The sequence below is a fragment of the Trichoplusia ni genome, chromosome 1 (genome assembly GCF_003590095.1).
Source record: "Trichoplusia ni isolate ovarian cell line Hi5 chromosome 1, tn1, whole genome shotgun sequence".
Classification (NCBI taxonomy): domain Eukaryota; kingdom Metazoa; phylum Arthropoda; class Insecta; order Lepidoptera; family Noctuidae; genus Trichoplusia; species Trichoplusia ni.
The window spans coordinates 2340639-2363065 of record NC_039478.1 but is presented as its reverse complement, the minus strand read 5'-3'; the positions used below and the strand labels follow the sequence as shown (position 1 = coordinate 2363065).

General features: G+C 34.3%; 1 protein-coding gene and 1 non-coding gene across 3 annotated transcripts in view; one reads left to right on the top strand and one right to left on the bottom strand.

Moving 5' to 3' along the window:
- Positions 1-1712: 1712 nt before the first annotated feature.
- The window catches only part of LOC113507974 (calpain-C), a 61089-nt gene continuing 40374 nt past the window's right edge, over positions 1713-22427 (top strand). The window contains exons 1-2 of one of the 2 annotated variants that reach the window (XM_026890936.1): positions 1713-1813; positions 15791-15929. In XM_026890936.1, coding sequence (XP_026746737.1) covers positions 15792-15929 — 138 coding nt within the window. In that variant the 5' untranslated portion in view covers positions 1713-1813; position 15791. The remainder of the gene's footprint in view (positions 1814-15790; positions 15930-22427) is intronic. The other variant, XM_026891016.1, reaches the window with a different exon arrangement.
- Trnad-guc lies at positions 22163-22234 on the bottom strand. The gene has a single exon. It is a non-coding gene; the product is annotated as a tRNA-Asp (tRNA).

The following is a 22427-nucleotide window of genomic DNA, read 5'->3' as shown; positions in this document are numbered from 1 at the left end:
AAAAAAACAGGTTAGAAATAGTGCTATAATTTATATACGATACCGATACTACAGTGGGAAATAAAGTGAGAGTTTGTGTTTGTGGTTTTTTACCATTTCACGCCCAAACGGCTGGACCGATTTCGATGAAATTTGGTGTGACACTTATTCTAACACATACTCTTTTACCTATTCCGATAGAGGATTTGCTTTGCTTTGCTTTATTATTTAAGCTATAGTCATCATACAGGCGGATCCAGCTGCAAGTAACAGATAAATATGTTCATCTGTGTTTTAGATAAGGAGCAACTAAACTTTCTTTTTTAGCTGTGGAAAAATCCGCAATCCTTTGGGTAGTCGGAGACATTAACTTTTAAAACTGAACTTCTAAAGCACTGGTGTATTCCGGTTCCTATGCACCTGATGATACTTTACTTACTACTTTATATTTCATCTTACATATTCTGACCATCTTATAACCGTATATAAGGCCTTGTTAATCCTGCATCGATTAGAATTCTACATATCCATCGACTTATAGAAAACTTTATACATGTCGAGACTCAAAAGTCTAAAGCGAAAGGTGCATCAATTTAGACCTGATTCATTCTAGGAACAATACGTAATGTACTATGTAGTACTTCGGAACACAATTTATTGCACAATATCTACTAATAGATAGTCGTTCATTATTATGTCATTGTTCTGCTTACAATTGAGAGAAAGTAACTCGGTATAGGAATAAAGGAACGTATGAACTAAATCTGCGACGCTACCAGGGCCCCGATTCTGCTATTTTACAATGGCCGATGAATAAATGGCAATTGGATTAAATTTGAAATTATTCTTATTCTCTTAAGCATTTTGTGAATATAATAAACGGAAGTTAATTGTATTGACCTTGGGTGTACCGTCTCGTACTACTTTTCCAATTATTTTGCAGGAAAAAATAAAAAAAAATGTCATTTTAAGCCAATTTTCATTCATCCATCGGCCATTGTAAATAGCAGAATTGGGGCCCAGATTATTACATTCTAATTTGATTGACAAGAAGATTATCTACTAGAATAGTATTTAATTACTGTATTGTTCTAATTGGTTATTACGAATTAGGCAGGTACTGTCGATGAAAGAAACTCGTACTCAATAATAGGAAATTATTTTCATTGAGTAAGTTATTAAGTCATCTTTTACACTCCCGCGCAGGCTTAGGCGTAGGCTACACGGTGTGAAGTGGTTTGTCAAACAGTTTTAATTAATAATGCGGTATAGGTAAATATACCGAACGTGTAATCTTGTTTTTTGTCTTGGAAACTAAAATATTTTCTAAGGATACGAATTCCTAGACAAATGAATATTTTTAAATATAATGTTTATTGTTTAATTGACATGTATTAGTTGTATATCATTTGATGTCTTTGACTACACGGATAGTCGAAACGGTTGAGGTCACCGCACCAACCCATGGTACGCAGGTTTGATCCCTACGTGGAACAGCGTTTCCGTGCTCCATTAATGCTTTCCTTATGTCTGGGTGTCTTTGTGCAAGTGACTTGAATGTTAGTCGACACAAGGTTTAAAAAAATACGTCTATATAGTTTTAAAGGCGTCACAATACTGACTCGATTAGCTGACCGTCCAGCCATGCTTGTTGATTCCGTCAACGGAGTGATCTAACAGTATTTACTGAACGTCTAGCCTTCGCCTTACGCGGGGCGCGGGGCAGGCTCGGGGCGCGGGGTGGGGACCGACTACAGCCAGTGCCTCGCTAGACAGCATCTTGTGTGCGCGTGAGTGCTTAGTTGTGTTGTGAAATTATATATGTTCCATCCAGGTTAGTAATGCACCTTTTTTGCTACCTCTTTGGCTCTTCGATTTTCTGCACGACTTTTTAAAGTGAGCTAAAGTTGTATTAAATTACGTTATCTCTCAAACCGGTTAAGTAATAAACCACTTTTACGGGCCGACCGAGTTAGTCAACTACTTACTGGATTTTAAGTTCGCTATATTTACTTACGAACATTGTAAGAGCAATTTCTTAATCTGGTACCGTTTGTATGTGAAAATAGTTATGAACTTTTTAATTAGTCGATTCATAGTTTGTCCTTATATTATTTAATTTATTATAGTTAAAGTAATATCGCAGAGGTTTCGCAATGTTTAATACTTACCTGGTACTTACAGACTATAAGTTTTGAATTATATATGGATGCATAGCATTTTTTTTTCTTCTTTGGAATGTTACTAAGTCCTCTGCCGACGTTTGGCATGTGTCCAAGTAGAAACCTTAAGTTTATTGATAACTGTTGTTGTATATTTGTTAGCCGAACAATAAAGAAAAATGTCTCATATTTTATCAATAACAAAGTTTTGCCCAACTTAATTGCCGATTTCCATTTTACTCTAAAAGCAATAAAAAGCTCCATATAGGCTATCGTGTAGTAAATTGAAAAAAATCTGGTTATACATCCTACACAATTAAAATTATCGCTTTATACAAAGATTTCCAACAGAAAAGCTTCAATAAAAGTTTAGCGCTTAACTTGAAACGAAAAGACATCAACGCTTATTTTCTACTAGGTGTTGTCCAAGACTTGTCAGCCTGGTAATGAAACTGTTACTTTGGATTTTTATTAGTCTTTATAATATAATTATTAAAAAGCTATAATGCCATTAGGTAATTTTAAGTTTTACGCGTACTGGGAAATAGAGGCTTGTAGGGCTCCTTTTCTCATGTATTTTTTTATATTACTCGTTTTACGATATTAGGCATGGAGTTCGTTAAGAAATATGACTCATCCATGCTCAAGGTTGCAGTTTCTGAAAAAAGACTGCATAAGTTTGATACTTACTTATTGGATATTTGTTATGGTCTTAAGAACTTAAGAAAACCGGTAAAAGTCTGCTTCCACAACCTGGAAACTCCAATGGCAGAGGTCATGATTCTATTTCACTGTTTTAAAACCTAACCTTATGGACGAGACCTAATAATCGGGCCAAACCAGCTTTTTGATTAATATTTATAAGTATAGACGGAGAGATTTTGTGACATAATACAAACCTAATAGATATTCAGTTAAATTCGGCAAAGCCCATCAGACGGTCCGAACTGATATGAACTCGGCTATAACTCAACAATTTAAAGGGATGAGTTTATTTCTGGAATCCAGGCATAGTTTCTAGCTGTAAAACGAGGTCATTTAACTAATTACGCTGACCTCATTCATCATAACCTTAAATCAGGAACGTGGAAGCTTCGCAACCGGTAGTCATGTAGCAAACAGTTTTACTGCAGTAGATTTAGGAACTTAGGTGTCGAACTATACGCAGGCATCAAAGGACAGAATAAAATGAACAAAAATACGAATGACGCTTCTTGTTAGTGCCAAAACCAGTAAGCAGATTAAAAAATACAAAAAACACTATCAAGCACAGACTGGCGAACCTTGAAAAAATAATAGGTCATTTGATACCAAAATGTTGTCCTACATAAATCGCCGTTTTACATCTCTTTCTCATTATAAATTCTCCTATATGGTAGTACTAATAAAACCGTCTATCTACTCTCTACTAAAGGACTCTAATACCGACCCGCATTACCTTCAACTTAGCCATAACTTCAGTGGAACAAGGCTGGTCGGTTCAAGGTCAATAGCTTGCGACGTATAGGTAAATGAACTGTCTTATTTACACACCGCACTCTTTTATCCATTTCACATTTCAAACTAATTAAAATTGTAATAAAGTTGTATATCTTAATGGTCGTAAAACTTTTTGATCCTATTTTTAATCTAACATAATGGCCAATCCTTAACGGCCAATTTCCGCTCATCAGTCAATAGTTTACCCTGCACGAGACAATATAAAAAGTCCCATCCAAAATATACGTCGTTTCTGTAGTATACCTATAATTTATCCCTATAGTCACATATCTATTATTCTAGAAAATAAGTAAGTCTGCTAACTTCAATCACTGCCTATCGTTTACTAATATTTATAAATAAGTTAGTACAATTCTCTACCTATTACGTTAACGCAATATAACACAAAAAAGTGTTATATAAAATTGGTATGTATTTTTTGTAAAGTCCTTGAATATCGCTGACATTCAGATGGAGTCGATATACTTTCAAATGATTCAGATTTTATCTCACCAATGTCTGTGCGATCGATCTGTGCCTGTTTTTATTTAAGACTAAGGTTAATAGGCGCATTTGTGTTCGGCCAGCTTCATCAATGTCCTAGTTTGGAAAGGGAAAATGGGATGCAACCACTACTGGCAAATACTAATGGAAGTCAATATTTACTTCAGAAAAAAATATGGCTTCTGAGCTATCGACTGCGGACACGGACACTGTGGACAGTTCTTCCTTACTGGTGAAATTAAACGAAAATAGACCAGTATGAAAAACATAACACGGGTCGGTGCCACTTTAATCCCTCATTTTCTTACTGAAATACCTAATTAAAAGGTCTTAGATAACCTTTTTGGAAAGGACTCCTTGTCTGACTCCGATTGTTTCCTATCACGATACCCAATCTAAGTAACAAAATCGTTTGAGTGCTAGTTTTACGGTTCGATGAGCTGCTAATTTCTTAGAATTTTACTTTTACTGCCTTTGTTTACAAATTGGGTGTTGTGCGGTTCAGAAGGCACATGTCTGGTTGGTGCAGAACATTGTGGAGTACGCCGTTGTTATTAGAGCGAATAGTAAGTATTCCGTCTGATTGTTGATGCGTTTTGTCTGTAAATAGTCAACTGTGGAGGTGGACATGATACTCATTGACAGCTCCTCTCTTTCCCCTTTGTATATGTTCCACTGTACGGCTTAGGAATCTTGCCAGAAAAAGGAATAGGAATTATCAAAAAGATTGTTCTTTTGTTTGAGTTCTCACACTTTCTCAATATATTCTTTACTTCCTGTCAGAATAAGGAAGCCGTATACCTATCCTGGACTCGAATTTGGAAACGAGTCATATTGAACAGATAAGCTACCACGTCTGTTTTGGGATACATGTTTTCTGGATGCAAATACTAAACTTTTTAAATTTCTAAGCTCAATTTGTTTACTTGAAACCATCAAGACAAAGTCCAAGGCAATTAATTAATTCTCATATTTCAGCATTGTTTAAGATATACTTTTACGAAAGTAGAGAAATAGAAAGTTACGGAACACTGTCAGTTATGAATAAAAATTCGAATAAATATTATAATTTTAAAGTATTTAACTACTAAATATTTATATGTCTATAGTTTTACTAGAAGAACTGCAGGCACCGTATCAAAATCTTGTTAAGGATTTTTATCTTCTCTGCAATATTAACAAACTTGAATTTAAAATAAATCTTAAATTATAGAAATACACAGCCGTGACCCAAACCGAGGTTGAGTCATTCAATTCTCCGACTAGTTTTAAAAGAAAACAAACACTGGCAATTATCTTGTTGCTCACAATCGGGTAAAAAGGTTGACGATAATTTTAATCCCACCAAAAACATTAAATGTAAAAAAATGCCAAGTCTCTCGATGCAGTCTTTCCATCGTAAAAAGTTTTGAGATCTCATAGAAGCCAAGTCCTATTCAAAATATTTTGTAGTTATAAATCAACATTTAGTAATTGTATCAATAGTTTTCTTTATATTATAATTATAGTGACTTGGCAATGAGCACAAGAAGAAACAAATAAAACGGCATATTTGTAGGATTTGAAAGTTACACACACCGCATGCGTAAACATTAATATCACAAAATTAATTTTCTTTTGGTTTATCCGTGTCGTCCCAACCGAATTTCGGCAACGGCAGTCAGTCTTAGTGTACTCTCGATTCATTTACTTTCATAAAGCGATGGCCCGTAAGGTATTCTTAATTATTGTATTGGAGCATGTAGTCGGTAGTGACCATCATGATTCACACATAACAAATAATCTGATCACTGGTCTCGTCAGTAACATTTGCACATAATTCCAGGCATCAAGCAGCTTTTAATTTGTGCTCATTGCCAAGTCACTATAATTATAATATAAAGAAAACTATTGATACAATTACTAAATGTTGATTTATAACTACAAAATATTTTGAATAGGACTTGGCTTCTATGAGATCTCAAAACTTTTTACGATGGAAAGACTGCATCGAGAGACTTGGCATTTTTTTACATTTAATGTTTTTGGTGGGATCTCATTTATTTTTTGTAAGTGTATTTCTTTCTTTTTTTTTAGGTGTCATAATTTCTAGGACTTCAGCTACTGCTTTGCTTAGAACCCATTCTCTATCTCTATCTCTTTTGTTTCTTCTCTGAGACTTCGTTACTTCTAATGTAAACAAGCTTAAACTTATATATATATATGCATATATATATCTACTAACTTACAAACTATAGCTAAACTAAACTAAATAACACGTAAAGTTCTCCGAATATCAATTATCACTACAATATTTTTTAGTTTCGAAATGGTTTTTCATAGACAGGTGGCGCTATCAAATGAAAATTATCGAATTATTCTGAAGTACTACTTAGACTGCGCTTTGTAACGAAACCATAGCGCGATTCAGACACGTACAACGCCATCTATCGAGCGCGCATACAATATTTATCGCAATACAATGGAGTTTTAGCTTTATTAATTTAATGAATTATGAATTTTATGTATTAATTTGTATTAATGATAGTCTGTGTATTACATTTATATTATTCTTTTCTATTCTATGTATGTATTCATCCAATTGAATAGGTACTTAAACAACGAACAAAGTTAACAATGCAGTCAAAATCCATACATAATGTTCTTGCCAAACCGCAAATATAAAATTGTTTTCTATGGCATATTATTTTTTAATGTTTTTATAATTTTTCCTTTATATGTGGCTAAGGACCTATCTTGGTGCAAAATTTGAAGTTTCTAAGTCTGCTAGAAGTACCTTAGATTTTTGATGATCTGTCAGTGAGTCAGTGAGTGACAAAATGGTGTAACTTTGATCGACCGTAACTCCTAAACCATTAATTCAATTGGCATGTAATTTCGAACTTAAGCTTGTTCTAATGCCTACTATTATTCCCCGAAAAGCTAAACTCCTAGCTTTGTCCACGTCGAAGATACAGGGGGGGCGAAACAGCCGCGAATCGCTTCGAGAAAAGATGGTACGGCCGTGCCCGTTTTGCTCGAGACTTGGCAGGGGCACTGCCGTGCCCTCAGATCTATCCTTGACAATGAACAAGTATAAACAATCGTGTAACAGTTCACAGAGTATATGAATAGTGACGTTTCACTAGGCACTAACATCCGGTAGCGCTTGTGGTCTAGGTTATAAACGAAGGCGAGAATATAAGCATAAGAATGTATAATAAATATTCATACAAGTAATAATTACAGTACAGTACAGCAGTGACATAGTATGTTGTGTACAATTTTTGTTTCGAAAATAAATAAATTGAGTTCGTCCAAGTTAAAAATTCCTTAATTAATCATTTAAAATATATAAAAAATACTTGTGTATTACAGAAAAATACAGTGAAAAATGTTGTCCATAATTGTGCCTCTTGGTTTTCTTTTATATTAATATAGTTTCAGACTAAACAATATCTATGCGAGTTTATCAGCATTAAATTCACGCGTATTATCGAACTATTTCTTAAAAGGACGAGTTGTAGTGCTCGCTCTAATAAAGTAAACTGTCATCGTAAAGCCATTTGCAAGGCGTGCGTCATTATGGGAACTTTCCCTTGCGATTGTGTTCTGCAGCGATTTGCTAAAAGCACAAATGTGGTTATTACAGTTCATTTAAAAAAGGATTTTGTGGTATGTCGTACTGTTAATTGTTTGAATCCGCGGCCGCTTCTCTTCATACCATACAGATCTTACACACATCAGTGCAGTGGAGAGTTGAGCAACTGGGTCGGCAGCGGCCGGACGCAGTAACGCGCGGTTTTCTTTACTTTCATTATGTTTTGCAAAACAGCCAAGAAAATCCGCGTTTCCGTTCAAGTACGGAGCATGCTGATTGCCCGTGACTAAGCCATCGAGACTGCGTAACTTGTTTGTCACCCGTTAAATGTTTTATTAAGTTGACGCAAAGAAAACAACCCATTGGCCTTGAGTGTGTGAATTTCTAAATTGCGAAAGTTAGTATCCGCCAAGCCCTCACGCCTAAACAGCTAAATTCTTGAACACAATCTGACATAACTTAATCTTACGGATAGATAGAAACATCAAGAAAATTTCCACGGTAGTCGGTAACTAAGTCACGTGAAGAAGCAAGTTATTAAGCTATTAATTTCATTAAACCTGTTTCACACGTACTTCTTATCTGAGCCAATCGCAATAACCAATCTTAGATCATAATGGTTTCGGGGTAAGTGGAACTACGAGCGGTACCAAACTACGTCAGAAGTAAGTCGGTACTTTGAAGGCACGATCGGAATAAAATATTGGGTTGGACATCGCAATGGTTTACGTCGAGTCAATGACCTGTCGCATCGAATACCATGATCCGTTACCCCCTGTTGACTTGGTTTTGACGAAATGTTTTATTCTTTGTTTTGTTTGTTCCTATTGCGTTAATTGGTACAATTGCATGATGGTTACGGAATTGTTGCTTTTTTGCTTACGAAAAATAGTAAAGCTCTCGTCCTTATCATAAATATTTTGTTAAGTTCGATGTATTATGTCATTATGATAATGCTATTCTTATTTTAATACCAGTACGTATGTCTACAGCCTTACGTAGAGATGCATAAAACTACAAGTTAATCAATCGGGTAGGTACCTTAAATCTACTAAAAAATAATAAGTTAATTCGTAATTTTATTAACATACCCATAAAATAATTCACACCTGAATATGGATCTCTATCGTAGTTTATCGTAAAACGTACTCGGCACTAATAGTTTTCGACTACTGTGTCAGGTGTGCGTTTGCATTCTAATTTGATGACGATAACCTATTTTCTTTACCTGTTATGTAGTATACTTATCTCTATGCTTAATGTGTATAGATTTTAAGTTAAATTTGGAATTGGATAAAATTGGATACTATCCGTATTTTTCTAAGCAATAGTTATCTACAAATTTTGTGCGGGGCGGAAAACTTAATGTCAATACAGCTCAGTGCCATGAATCATCGGCAATTGTAAAAAGCGGAATTGGGGCCAAGATGTGCAAACTTTTGTAAAGTTGCTATTATCAGCTCATAAAACATTATTTAATTGTATCCAATGAAAGGTTTACTTACTTATCGAATGTTCACGAAACCTGTAAGGTATTACCAATCTCACTAAAACTGATAATAATTTGTATTGCATTATTGGCACACATTACGTAAGTTTCTGCGCAAGCAGTAGTCCTGGGCTTGTACGACTTTTATACTAACTTAAAACAGTGCAACACTCGTGCTGTTAAAAGAGAGAGATAGTGCTCTACGTCATCTAGTACGTCATCCTGCTTCCACACCAACGTCCCCGAGATAGTGGTCGGGTTTAAAGAACTGTCAAAGCTACAAAATGTATAGAACGCTATCAAATATACCGGTTATTGCAACATAATAATGCTCATGAAACATTACTTGTGACTTTATTACTAACACAGATTGTAACTGTGTTATATGTTTTGAAGACTTTTTAAACTTACACTTTTTGATGAAACCTCTAGTTGTGACGAAGTAGGAAGTGGATATGGAACACACCGCATAGAGCGACATTTCTTTCCTACGTTTACGATTACTTTACTTTGAGAAGAAGTGGTAGGAGCTTTGAAGTGTATGATATTCAAACTATTTTAAGATACAGTAATAACAATAAAACGGCAGTTATCACTTTCATCGATCGGAGTACAGGCACGCGTTGCTTTGCTCTTGACCGCACACGCTGGCATACTGATAATAATTATAATAAAAACTGGTAGCTTAGAACGGTGGATCATAAACGCAACTCATTAAAGCTAGTAGTACCAAAGAAGTCTGTAATAAACCAGTCTTTAGCATAAATATAGCTCTCGCCTAAGGGAACTTACGGTTTGACTGAAGTGTTATAACGAGATGCTTTATAATTGGATAACGCCATCGTATAGTGAAGTACCTACTTGGAAATACAATGTGTTAAGTGCATATTGCACTGTAGTAAACGGTTTTTGGATTTTGATTCTAGATGAGCGGCTTGCTACTATATTTTATCCAACGTTTCATTTGGATTTGACTTCTGGAGGTAGAGTTTTGTCATATTTACGCTACTTGCATGCTTCTGAGTCCGCGTTGCTATGAAGATATAATCTCTATATGTACTTCATAAAAATCGGATTAGTAGTTTTAGAGCTCGAGTCTTTTCCGTAACATATTTCATTAGTGATGGTTTTTCTTGAAATCTTCCTCAATGAGTGAGCTATCCTAACACTGAAAGAAATTTTGAAATCGGTCCCTTAGTTCCTGAGTAGCGCTTTCAAACAAACTTGTCAACTTTATAATGTTAGTATAGTTTAAAAATAGCCGTATTTACCTATTTAGAAAAAGTAAAATACAAACCGCAAATACGAATTTGAACTCCAATGTCATTTGCAAGTAAAATTCTTCAAAGATTTATGTTAAAATTTATCTAACTTTAAATTTAGTACCAAAAATAACCAAAAATAAAATAAAAAGCTATTTAGGCATCAGCACAGAATTAGAAACTTTATTAACATTGTGTAAAAAAATTATAAATTCTGTACATTTGGATCTAGTAGCACTTTAATTAAACTTTTTAAAATCAGCCCAGATCTCGTTCGTCACATTTCGTTTGATCATTCTCTCGGTATAAGATCGATGCAGTGATAAGCAACCGAGAGTCAATTATGATTGCCCTTACACGACTTCACTGTCTTTAACTGTCAATATCCATTAAGGTAAATGCATGACTGATTTAATCTTAAGCAACGCTTATATTAAATCTAATTTTACCTTTAACAACACTCTGTAATTAATGCTTTAAACTAGGTAAGCTTTTAATAGTTTTATGTTTTCATTGTTGTTTTACGATGCGAATATTAGTTTTTTTTTTGTGAATGGGTTTTTGACGGGTTGTTGTTAAATGACCTTTCTTAAAAATCTTGATGCAAACTTTTGTAGTCATATCATTAGGTATATTACTTCGCTCGAAACAACAAACGTCATTAGTTCCATATTTATGTTGAACGTAAGTGTGAACTGTGTAGCTCGCGATTTGTCCCTTGTTTGTAAACCAAGCATGCATACATCAATAATTGACTATCTAAAAAAACTCCCTTATCTGTGACAGGACGAAAAAGTTGTTTAATGTCGCATAATGTACGTTTCGCTTATGGTTATAAAGTTATAGGATTGCATTAAAACATTACGATTGCACAAAAACAAATGCGTTAGCCAGTAAGCAGTAATTCAGAGGGTACTTAAATTGCCACGCATAAATAAATAATAAACAGATCTGATCTTGTATTGGTTTATAATGTATACGAGTTATTTACATAATTATTCGTAAGTGGCAGTTGCGGTTGTTACAATTAGTTCTTGGATGGGATGGACAATGGTTGGTGATTATGCTTGATATTTGTCGGTGACACTATTGAAGTAATTTTCTTTGTGTTCGACATGATGTAGGGAAAACATGATCTGATGGAAGCAACATTTTTGAACGACAAAATATGTAAAATTGATCATCTTTGCTCAGATTTTATTTGCTGTGGTCCGTGGCCGCGTGGGTTTGCCCGCTATGAATCGAGAATTATCCTTCGTTTTAATCCTGGTTATAAACTGTGGTTTGTGTGAAAGATTAACAAACATTCATAAATACATGCGTTCGCGTTTTTAATATTAGAAGGATTTCTAACCATAAAAATAAATATTAAATTTTCATATTTTGTCCATATTATTCTCAATACAAATGCAGGAAGCGAAGTACCCAGGGGACACAGCACATCCGTCAGACGCTTCGCTGCTAAGCTATTTGGGTCATAAATGTCTTCGATTCAGCATGAAAAGTTTTCGGTCAATTAAACTGGTACGGTACTGATACGTGTATCATATGGGTAGCGTTCCGCAAACGTGCTCGCAAAAATCTTCGGAACGAGATAAACGATGCGTTTTGTGTATTTAATCTTTTGTTTTTTTGTTTGTTGTTGTTAAGCTCCCGTAAAGCATAGCATGATCATTAGCATCGTCGGAAAGCTAATTGCGAAAGATTGTACCTACTATTGTACTTTCGTTGCTTTGTGTTTGACAATGTTCTTTGTGTAGTATTTTATTTCCTTATATTACTAGCTGTACACGTAGCATCTTTTTTAAACAAAAAATACTCAACATTTTGTAAAATAATATAATATTTCTAAATAAAATTAGGTAGCCTAAGCAACTCCTTATTACATGAGCATGCCAATAAAAGTACAGCCGGAACAAAAAGACAGACCAAAATAAAATTGCAAAATCAGGATGTTCGAAGATATAAAAATATCGTCTTATTTTGTTAATAGGTCTATCAACGCTTATGTGTGCATCCAACGACTCTAGGTACAACTAAATTCCGTTTCGTATTAAAACAATGTTATACAATATAAGTATTTTATACGCCGTATTAACATAAGATGTTCAAAATCCGTTTATACGAAACCAGTTTTCGATTGTTTTGCGATTTCGTCACATCCCAGACTGGCAACAGTCTACAACAAACTAGTTTTGTAATGATTTATACATTCACTTATTTTAGGCATAATGTTGAACTTGCATAAAAGAATAGCTCTTAAACCAAATACCTACTTCAGAAAACTCTGCATTAAAAAAACTCTAATTTTCTTTTCGAAATTACTAAATATTCAGCGCCTGCGTTTTGCGGCTATTATTTGGCACCCATGCATAAATTTCTTCGATTCCATCTATGGGCTAATAATTTCTATAGTAACCTACACAAGCGCGTATAAACATAAAAAGTTGATGAAAACCGTGCTCTTACATATTCAAGTTGCGAAAGTGCCTTACAAAAAGTAAGATCTCATTGAAATCTGTTGTTATTTAAAATTCATTTTCCATTGTAGGCACAAACAATAAGCGGTGTTTTCCAATGCAATGAGAGAAAACTATGGTTACGCTTGCGGTTTGAATAACAGCACTTTAATAAGGTTGTTTTGGTGGATCTAATATTAGGATGGTAAAAGGATAGTTAAGTGCCGTAAAGTAATCTACAAGTCGACGCGAGATGAATGACGCACAGTTATTAACGAATACTCTCTCTACTAAAGTGGGAATACAGCTGTCAGTACAGTCCTATGATGTGTATGTCTATGTTTATATACACGACAATGCTGTGGACAAGACTAGATAATATGCATGCACGATATTGCTTCTACAAACAAAATTCTTCTATTTATTTTATTTAAAACCGATTGACATATGAGTCAGATATAAGAGGAAAGAGGAAATCTGAATTTAAGTTTGTTTGTCATGCTTTCAGGCCAAAAATACTTAACTGATGGTCATGAAATTTTGCACACATGTTCTTGGAGGGATTAGAAAAAAAAACATAACTGAGTTTTAAATCGATAAACCACGTGGACGGAGCCGTGGACGACCGCCAGTATTCTATAATAACGACGCGGCGACGCTAAAAGGAGAGATCCAACGGAAGAACTTACCTGCTTTCCAACTAACATTCGACAATCGCTTAAATTTCCATATTTAAAAACCACAAAACGTCATTGGTTACACAATTCACGTGACACATCAGGAACGTTCAAGGTTCGACCAAAACAAAATTACAATTAGCTTTACGAGTGTGACCAATAGTTCTTGACTATTAGACACGATTAAACTTACATAAAAGGTAATATTAGTTCACTTATAAGGTGGGACGTAGGTCAAGTGCTATGCTTAGTCGAAAGAGCAGTGTTCCTTAACATTGGAGTTGAGAAAAATACATCATGTTCAAAATATATTTGAGTCGAGTATTTCATGTATGACAGATTATAAATTATTATCATAGTTGTTTCGTTCGGAATATGTATTTGAATGCGGGAGAGTTTGGGAGTGAGGGAGAGATAAGTGGGTAAAAATTAAATGGGGCAAATTAGATGCATACTACAAAAATGGATGGAAAAATTAATAATCCGGACGGGGTGGAAAAATCGTTTGCTTTGCAATGGGACAGTTGAGGCTAAAAAAAACCGCTTTCTTCCCCTAAGAATTGGCAGTCCTTGGATAAAGTCATATCCTATTAAAATGACTTATGGCGCAGATCTCCATAAGTTTCATAATATAATATTCTTCTTTGTAAGGACAAGGCTACAGTTAAAAGGGACTATTCTCCTAACTAAAAGTTTATAGTCAGTTGAGGACTGGCAGTACTTGTGTGACAATGTATGTTATTTGTCCTTAACGTAAATGACTAATACTAGTAATATATTATGGTATGTCTACTGGACGCCTTCAATACCACGCTCTAATTCTCCATCGTGTCAGTGAAGCAGTGGTATGCACATACATAGCTATATACTTATTCCATACTTGTTTCATTTGTTTACATACAAGACTTACTTATAACTAGACGTTACTTGTATTGTATAATGGCGTGTGTATGTAAATGAAGGGACTTTGCATAGTCATATTATTAAGCATTTATAATACGTTATTCCAAGAAAAGAGTTCGGTAAGCCGATTTTTAATTGGAATATTATATAATCTATGATTTAAATGTTACCGCGTGCGCTGGTTCTGTGTGGCCCAGAAGAATATTTGGAGACGTTTGCCCAGAAACACATAGTGGGCTAGATAAAAAAAAAATAGAAAACATATTGCACTACAAGATTAGTTAAAATTGTTAAATGAAAGTTACCTGTAAGTTATTGTTTGCAGAAAGGAATATTTTATAAATTCATAAAGTTGAGAAAAATGCAAGTTAAATAGACCGTGAGATAAGTAATTAAAAACTAGATTCAAGATACTATATTACGAAGGTATTTAATATAGAAATTGCATTAGCGAATACATATTGCATCATTTTAAAACGTGTGGAGAATAAGTAATGGTTCATATCAATATTACCAAATGCCGTCTTTAACCACGTGATGTCGGTCACATTACTGCAATAAGTATTTTATATGATTGCTTGGAGTTCAAGCTATCTCCATGGCAAATTTTATTAGAACCTTGAGATTGGTTTTTTGGCTGGAAACATGTATAAGACAGACAAGGGCTTTGACATTTACAATGTAATATAGAAGAGTTTAGAATATTTCGAATCTGGCTTTTGTTCTCCTGTAGAAAGTTTATGTATTATGTGCCTCTAATACATATTTCTCCTCCGGGTATTAGAGGCTTAATAATCAAAGAGAGAGATTCTACAAACGCTGTCGACTCGGGTACGACCGATATATAAATCAATTGACTTCAATAACCGATAAATTATGCATATCTTACCTTACAACTTGCTATTAACATTCTTTGGAAAACAGGTTTCATCTATTTGTCATTTCGCTGCAGTTGGAGATGGAATTTCTATATACCTATCTTATTACGATTGAATTTCTTAAATAAAATCTTAATTCTAAAAGTTAAAATTCGATAAAAAAAAGATACATTTTAATAATCGATGCGGCTTTTCGAATGCTTATTCAGGCAATAATTAGCTCATTGTCGCCTAAATCTCAATAAAATCGCTTTGTTTACGAATAAGTCTTGCAGTTAACCAACCACCATCGACATGATCGGCTGATTTGCCAATAGATTGACTTGACCATATCCTGCCAGATAGGTACCTACCGAGGAGAACTAAATTGTCCCCAATATTATTATTGTACTATACTTACGACCCCTTTTATTTTCAGGATGACCGATTACGAGCGTATTAAGAAGACGTGTCTGGAGAAAGAAGAGTTGTGGGAGGATCCCGACTTTCCCGCCAATCAGTCATCAGTGTTCTACTTCCAAACACCACCCTTCCATTTCGAGTGGAAACGATCAAAGGTATGTACAAAAGTTTATGTGGGTTTCATAAGGGTTAAATAATTTGAATCATCATCATCCAAGCTTTTTCTCACCTATTTTGGATCTGTCTAGGTCAGCTCCCAGTTTAAACGGATGCAGCTGAGTATCAGGTTTTCAAGGAGGGACTGCCTATCTGCTCTCCTCAACACAGTTACCTAGGCAACACGATACCCCCTAGTTAGACTGGTAACAGACTTTTTAGCTTCTGACCGTATCGACTGCCAAAGATGTGTTAATTCCAGCCGGGACCCACAATTAAACGTGCCTTCCGAAACACGTATCAACTCGTTATGATATAGATGGTCACCCATCCACGGGTTGACCGCGTCAGTATCAACTTGTGTGGAGTTGTGCGTTATAGTTAAGGCACATCCTCGTTGATAATTGACAAGTTTTTATCCGTGTTTAGAAATTAGATAGATACATTCAGATCATTTGAACAATACTCGTTCTCTCTGAGTGCGAAATGTCAGCTGTAGTGTTCCTCGCCTTCAATTAAACGAAATATAAATATGAATGTGAAGATTTGAAAGGCCTCACGCAGAATATACAAGTAGCTTATAACAATGATATGTATAATAATCGTATTAAAACAAAAAACACAGCCAAATTCAATTGAATAAATGTTATTGTGAAATTTCGGGACATAATACCTTACTGAAATAAAATAATGTATTATAATACTCCGTTCTCACGCTTTATGATTGTATTTCTCATTGTTTCTCAAGTGTTTAAGCATATAAAAATATATTTGAAATTCACATCAATGTTTTTTTCAAGTACTATGTTACACCTATACATACTCGCAAATAAAGTACTCGAAAGACCTGAAAAGAAATCACCATTAAAAATATTTCGTCATCGTCTCCTATGACCTACGAACAAAAGCTACACATAAAATAAATTCTCAAGGTAGATATGCAAACTTCTTTGAATTATGTTACAAAGAAAATGGCCATCAAAATTTTGTTCAAATCTTAAAAATGGTAAGTTTATTTCTAACTCAGTTGTACAGTCCACAAATACAAAATTAAAACCGAAGACCAAAAAGTTTGTCTCAAATACAGTCAGCATAATATCCACTAGAAAAGAAAAAAAGTACTTGATATCCCCGGAATGTAATCACGATGAAGACAAGTGAAGTAATTTAAAAAAACGCGAGCCATTGTCTTGACATTTATTTACATTTAATTCATAACGCGAGAACCAAGGTGAAAGTGTTAGCCGGATGTCGACATACTTGTGTGTGTTTTTATTGTTTACACTTTTCTGTTTGACTTAGGGCTATCGTGGTCCGTCGAATGTAGTACACACAGTACTACACACTGGTAGAGTACTAGTACAGTAGTACACACTGGTAGATGTGTTCTAGTATCGTTCGCGTTTAGTTATAAGTCACTACGGCTGTTTTTTAATATTAGAATCTATGGATGATTTGGCTTTTACAGGATTCTACTACATTAGAAACCAAATTGATACGAAAAACTATAAAATACACTCATGACAACTTGTGACTCTTAGATACGAATACATTTTGATATATTTCGTTTTAGGTTAGCCTTTTAGCTGAGTTTTTTTTAACTAGGATAAATCAACTATGGAAATTAAACTTTTCCGATTATCATGTATCACTTTGACGCACGCTTTTCCTCTCAATTAAATTCAAGAAAACGGTTCCTTTTATACTCACAATATTTCTTAACCCTAAAACAAAAACACTTTTTGTCGAAACAACACTTAGCTATTTTGCCTGAGCACTTTCAATTTGCGTAAAGCTTATCAGTTCAACATTCGAACAGCTGAAACCAGGACCGGTCATACGAACTAGTTTAAAACATAGGCTTTAAACTAGGCTTACATAAAATTGGATTATATAAATCTAGGCACAGAGTTAGGTAATTCCAGCCTTCACTTATTTGCGTGGGTGTAAAATACCCTATTACTGTCCAATCGTAAACTGTTCGATACTATCAAAGGATTGTTACCTAATAGCTATTATAAAAGACTCGTTTTATGTGCTTCAGGAAGTCACAATTTCCATATAAAGAGCGAACACAGTCTTGCAAATGTAGGTGCAATTAAATAAAACAAAGAAAATCTGTCCTATGTTTTCGAAAGTTGATTTTATCACAATTAGGCTAAGATTTTGAAATAGGGAATGATCGTAAATTATTCTCGAAGTAAAGTCTCACAGGCGAAAGTAGAAAAGGTACTATTTTTGCTTCAGAATCGATGGTATCATGAATATTCAATAGGTTGCTGGCACCTCGTGAGTCTTGTCAGCATTCCTAGAGACGTCACCCTTTCATATCCCAATTTGGATAACACTGCCTACTCTGCTTCTTAACATACTACGTAATAATGATACTCATGTATCAATCGATGTTAAGTCACTATAGATAATATGCAAGTGAATCAAAATTTAAAGGACCCCGTCGGTAAAAATATTCGCGCATGATACACCTCTAATACAAAACAAATTTGAAATCGCTCAATCCGTTCCATTATAGTTTGTATCGCAGAAGTTTGAGCTCTCATCGCCAACAAGTTTAGGATTATTTTATACACCAAGTAAAGCTCAAGCAATAAACACTTATATTGTAAAGGCTGCTGCGAGTCCGGAGGTGTACTGTTACGTCATTACGGCAACGGAAACGTCACCTACAGTTGCTTAAGAGAACAATATATGACCGTGAAGTACTTGTACGATACGAAATCTCGATTCTGCAGATCCTTCTAAAATTGTACGTGAAAGTTTGTAACGATAGACGATTGTTCGACCTCCTACTACCTACGTATTTATCGGGTCTATAACCTAGATTCAAATAGGATTAATTTAATCAAGAGTCCGAGTAAAGTCACGGGGAACGGCTACTATTATAAGTACGATAATTGTCGGCTGCTGTGTAATAATGTTTCACAGAATTCGTTACTCGCTAATTGATTGAACCACCTTTTTTCTGGACACCGTCCTACGTAACCATTCATACTTCCATATAATCACAAACATGCTTGCATTGCGTTTAATAACACAAAAGATTACAATATTGTGAGGTCATCAAAACACAAATTCTAATCTGGTATCGAAATCACGCGATTGTGTTTAAACCGTTAACTTATAATACAACTAGATTGTATTGCTTATAGAAACTAGAAGTGGTTTGGGATAAACAACTTTGTAAATTGGCCGGGTTTTACGGTCAGCCTGAGGTCTGGTGAAGTGTGCGCGTTTATAAAATGTGTTGTTTTTTTCTGCTGCGGTTAGTTACTATAATTATTTCGTACAGCGCTTTGTCAATGGTAATTAAATGTTATTAGTAACTTAATTAAAGTTATTGAGGTCGCTTTTGTTTAGTAGCTGGACAATTAAAGTAGCTAGACTTTAATTGTCCAGCTCTGTGGATTACTATTAGTCGTAAGTCGGAAGGAATAACTATGATTAATAATGAATATGTTAAACGTCCAAAGCTTTCTAGTATTGTGTTAACAAAGAACCTTATTGAATTGAAAAGAAATATGCAAGCATTTCATTACTAATAATTGACAATAACCTCAAAATCTTTCACAGTGCGAGATTATTTGAATCATTATCAAAAATCGCGGCTATTCTATAATATAATTGCATCATTCAAATTATTGTTTTTTTTTTTTGGAGAATACAATTCATGATTGTCATATTGATAAGTATCTCTACACAAATTTACAATGCGTTAAAAATGCATTGTTTTCCCTACTTACTTTGATCTATGACAAAAGCTAAAGGCTGTTTTTGAGTATAGTATTAAAAATAGCCTTTAGCTTTTGTCTTTTTCTATAAAAAAAATGAATGGCACAACTATGTATATAATTCTATGTATATAATTAAATCTTTTTATTTGAGATTATTCCAAAATTCTATATCTTGAAAATAGCGGTAAGTCATTGCACTTCGGATTGACAACTATTTTACTGTAACCATTCATGTTTCTTTTGTACAGTAGCTCAAAATAAAATACATTATTCGGCTGAATATGGTAAGAATGGAAATCGATTCCAACTGATTGGGAATACAATAATCACGAAATTTGACATTGATGACGTAGGAATATCTAGCTATTTCGATAAATGTTTAGAACTAGTTGTCCCGGCGAACTACGTTCCGCCTAACAGCTGATATACATTTTGTTTTTTTTTTTAATTTTGCCTATTTTTAAACCGTTTAAACCTTCCCTTGACTGCTACGAATCTTTCGAGAGTAAAATAGGCCAAATCAGTTTAGCCGTTCTCGACTTTTAGCGAAACGAACAGCAATTCATCGATATATATAAAACTCAAAGGTGACTGACTGACATAGTGATGCAACAACGCACAGCCGAAACCACTGGACGGATCGGACGCAAATTTGGCATTCAGGTAGATGTTATGTTGTAGGCATCCGCTAAGAAAGGATTTTGATAAATTTCACCCCCAAGGGGTTAAAATATATATATAAAAGAAGATTAACTCACACTTTTATTTCAATTTTTGTGTACATATTTTACAAATTGGTCCTCTGATTGACTTTTTAATTAAATTTGCAATATTTTAGAATATTCCAGTCAGCTTCTAGTAAAAAAAATAAACTGAATAACAGTCATATTAAGGTAACTATTACTTACAACGAATCTTATAATTAAATTATAATTAAGTTCATTTTCATCTTATTCGTATCGTATTTGCATCATTGAGATTTGCCCTTTATCCTTATTGAAATAAAACCCGTAGAAGGTATAACATTAAAATACTTGCATTCATAAAACCTCTGTAAAATTTCCATATTTAGTATTTTAAACAATTACCTGTTTCTATCATTGTTTCATTAAGTTTTGCAGTTGCTTTTTGTTTATGTATTCTCGTGAGGAACTAATATTACCTTCACAGAATTCATGCAAGTGTTTATTTATTTGTTTAAGCTGTTGCCCGCGACTTCGTCTGCGTGGTTAGAAGATATAAGTTATGACTTTTTCTTCGCTCCTATTGGTCGCAGCGTGATGATATATAGCCCAAAACCTCTCTCGATGAATGGTCTATTCAACATAAAAATATTTTTTCAATTTGAACCAGTAGTTCCTGAGATTAGCGCGTTCAAACAAACAAACAAACAAACTCTTCAGCTTTATATATTAGTATAAGTATATTAGTATATAAATGCCAACGATATCTTCGCTACGTTTCATCGATTTTTAATTTCTCGCGCGGAGATTTTAATATTACGATAACTCATTACCTATTCACTTTTTTGGTGTAGTGTAAAAGGCAATTTTGTTCTATATTACATTTATAATATATCTAACTTATTTATTTGGATAAGGATTAATACTGTATTGTTAAAAATAGGTTCGTAAATAACCCATAATTTTACTGTATTAAGAAAACACATAAAAATGGTTATTGTGGGTTATCCTTGGAAGATAGACATATACCACCGCGGACTTTTTTGTAGATTTATTAAAGAGGTACAAACCCGCCATACATAGTTTTGTTGTAACTCAAAAGGTTTTGGCAGCGTTCTCGAGGAAAGCTCTCGAATGGCTTAATTTTTTCCGACATGTTTAACTAATATCGTTGTAATATTGTCAGTTTACACAAAACCTAAACTTATTATACACTAAAACCTTCCTCAAGAATTGCTCTATCTATTGTTGAAAACCGCATCAAAATCCGTTGCGTAGTTTTAAAGATTTAAGCGTTCATAGGGACATACAACATGATGACAGAAAAAGCGACTTTGTTTTATACTATGTAGTGATGGACAATAAAAGGCTGTATACGTGCCAGAATTAAAATTTAGTACAAAAAGTATATATTATTCCTGTACTCCTTAAACTACAGAACACCACAGCATGCTAAATTTGAACTATAAAATAGATATGACAACTAGACTACAATTGACTGGTAAAATTAAAACGTGTTCAGAATAAAAAGTTCCTCATAGTAAAACGAGAATAACTTAATTGCTTTCGACCTATACTCGGGCACTTTTTTTGTTTCCGTAAGAAAGTATTTCAGGAGCATAATTATTAAGAATTCAGTTTTTCAAATTTGACTATTGAAACCGCCATGGTTTTTCGTTTTTTAAAATTTGACATAATAATGATGTTAAATCAGCATGAACAAAAACATCATTCATGTATTTACTGGCTGAACAATCCAGTAAACCATGAATGATATTTTACTCTATTCAAAAATTTGACCTCCTCGGCGGGGGATCGAACCCCGGTCTCCCGCGTGACAGGCGGGGATACTGACCACTATACTACCGAGGACTGTGAATACAATTTTCAAATTAAGGTTCTATTTCTCCCGCGCGTTCTAAATAATTCCAATTTTCTCGCTTAAAACGGACTTTTACTGTAAAACATTCATATGATTAACAAAATAGGTACAGGTCACTTCATTTAATGCCACTTTAAGGGCCTTTTTAGGCGTAACTGATGAGAAATGAAATATTTTGCTCGT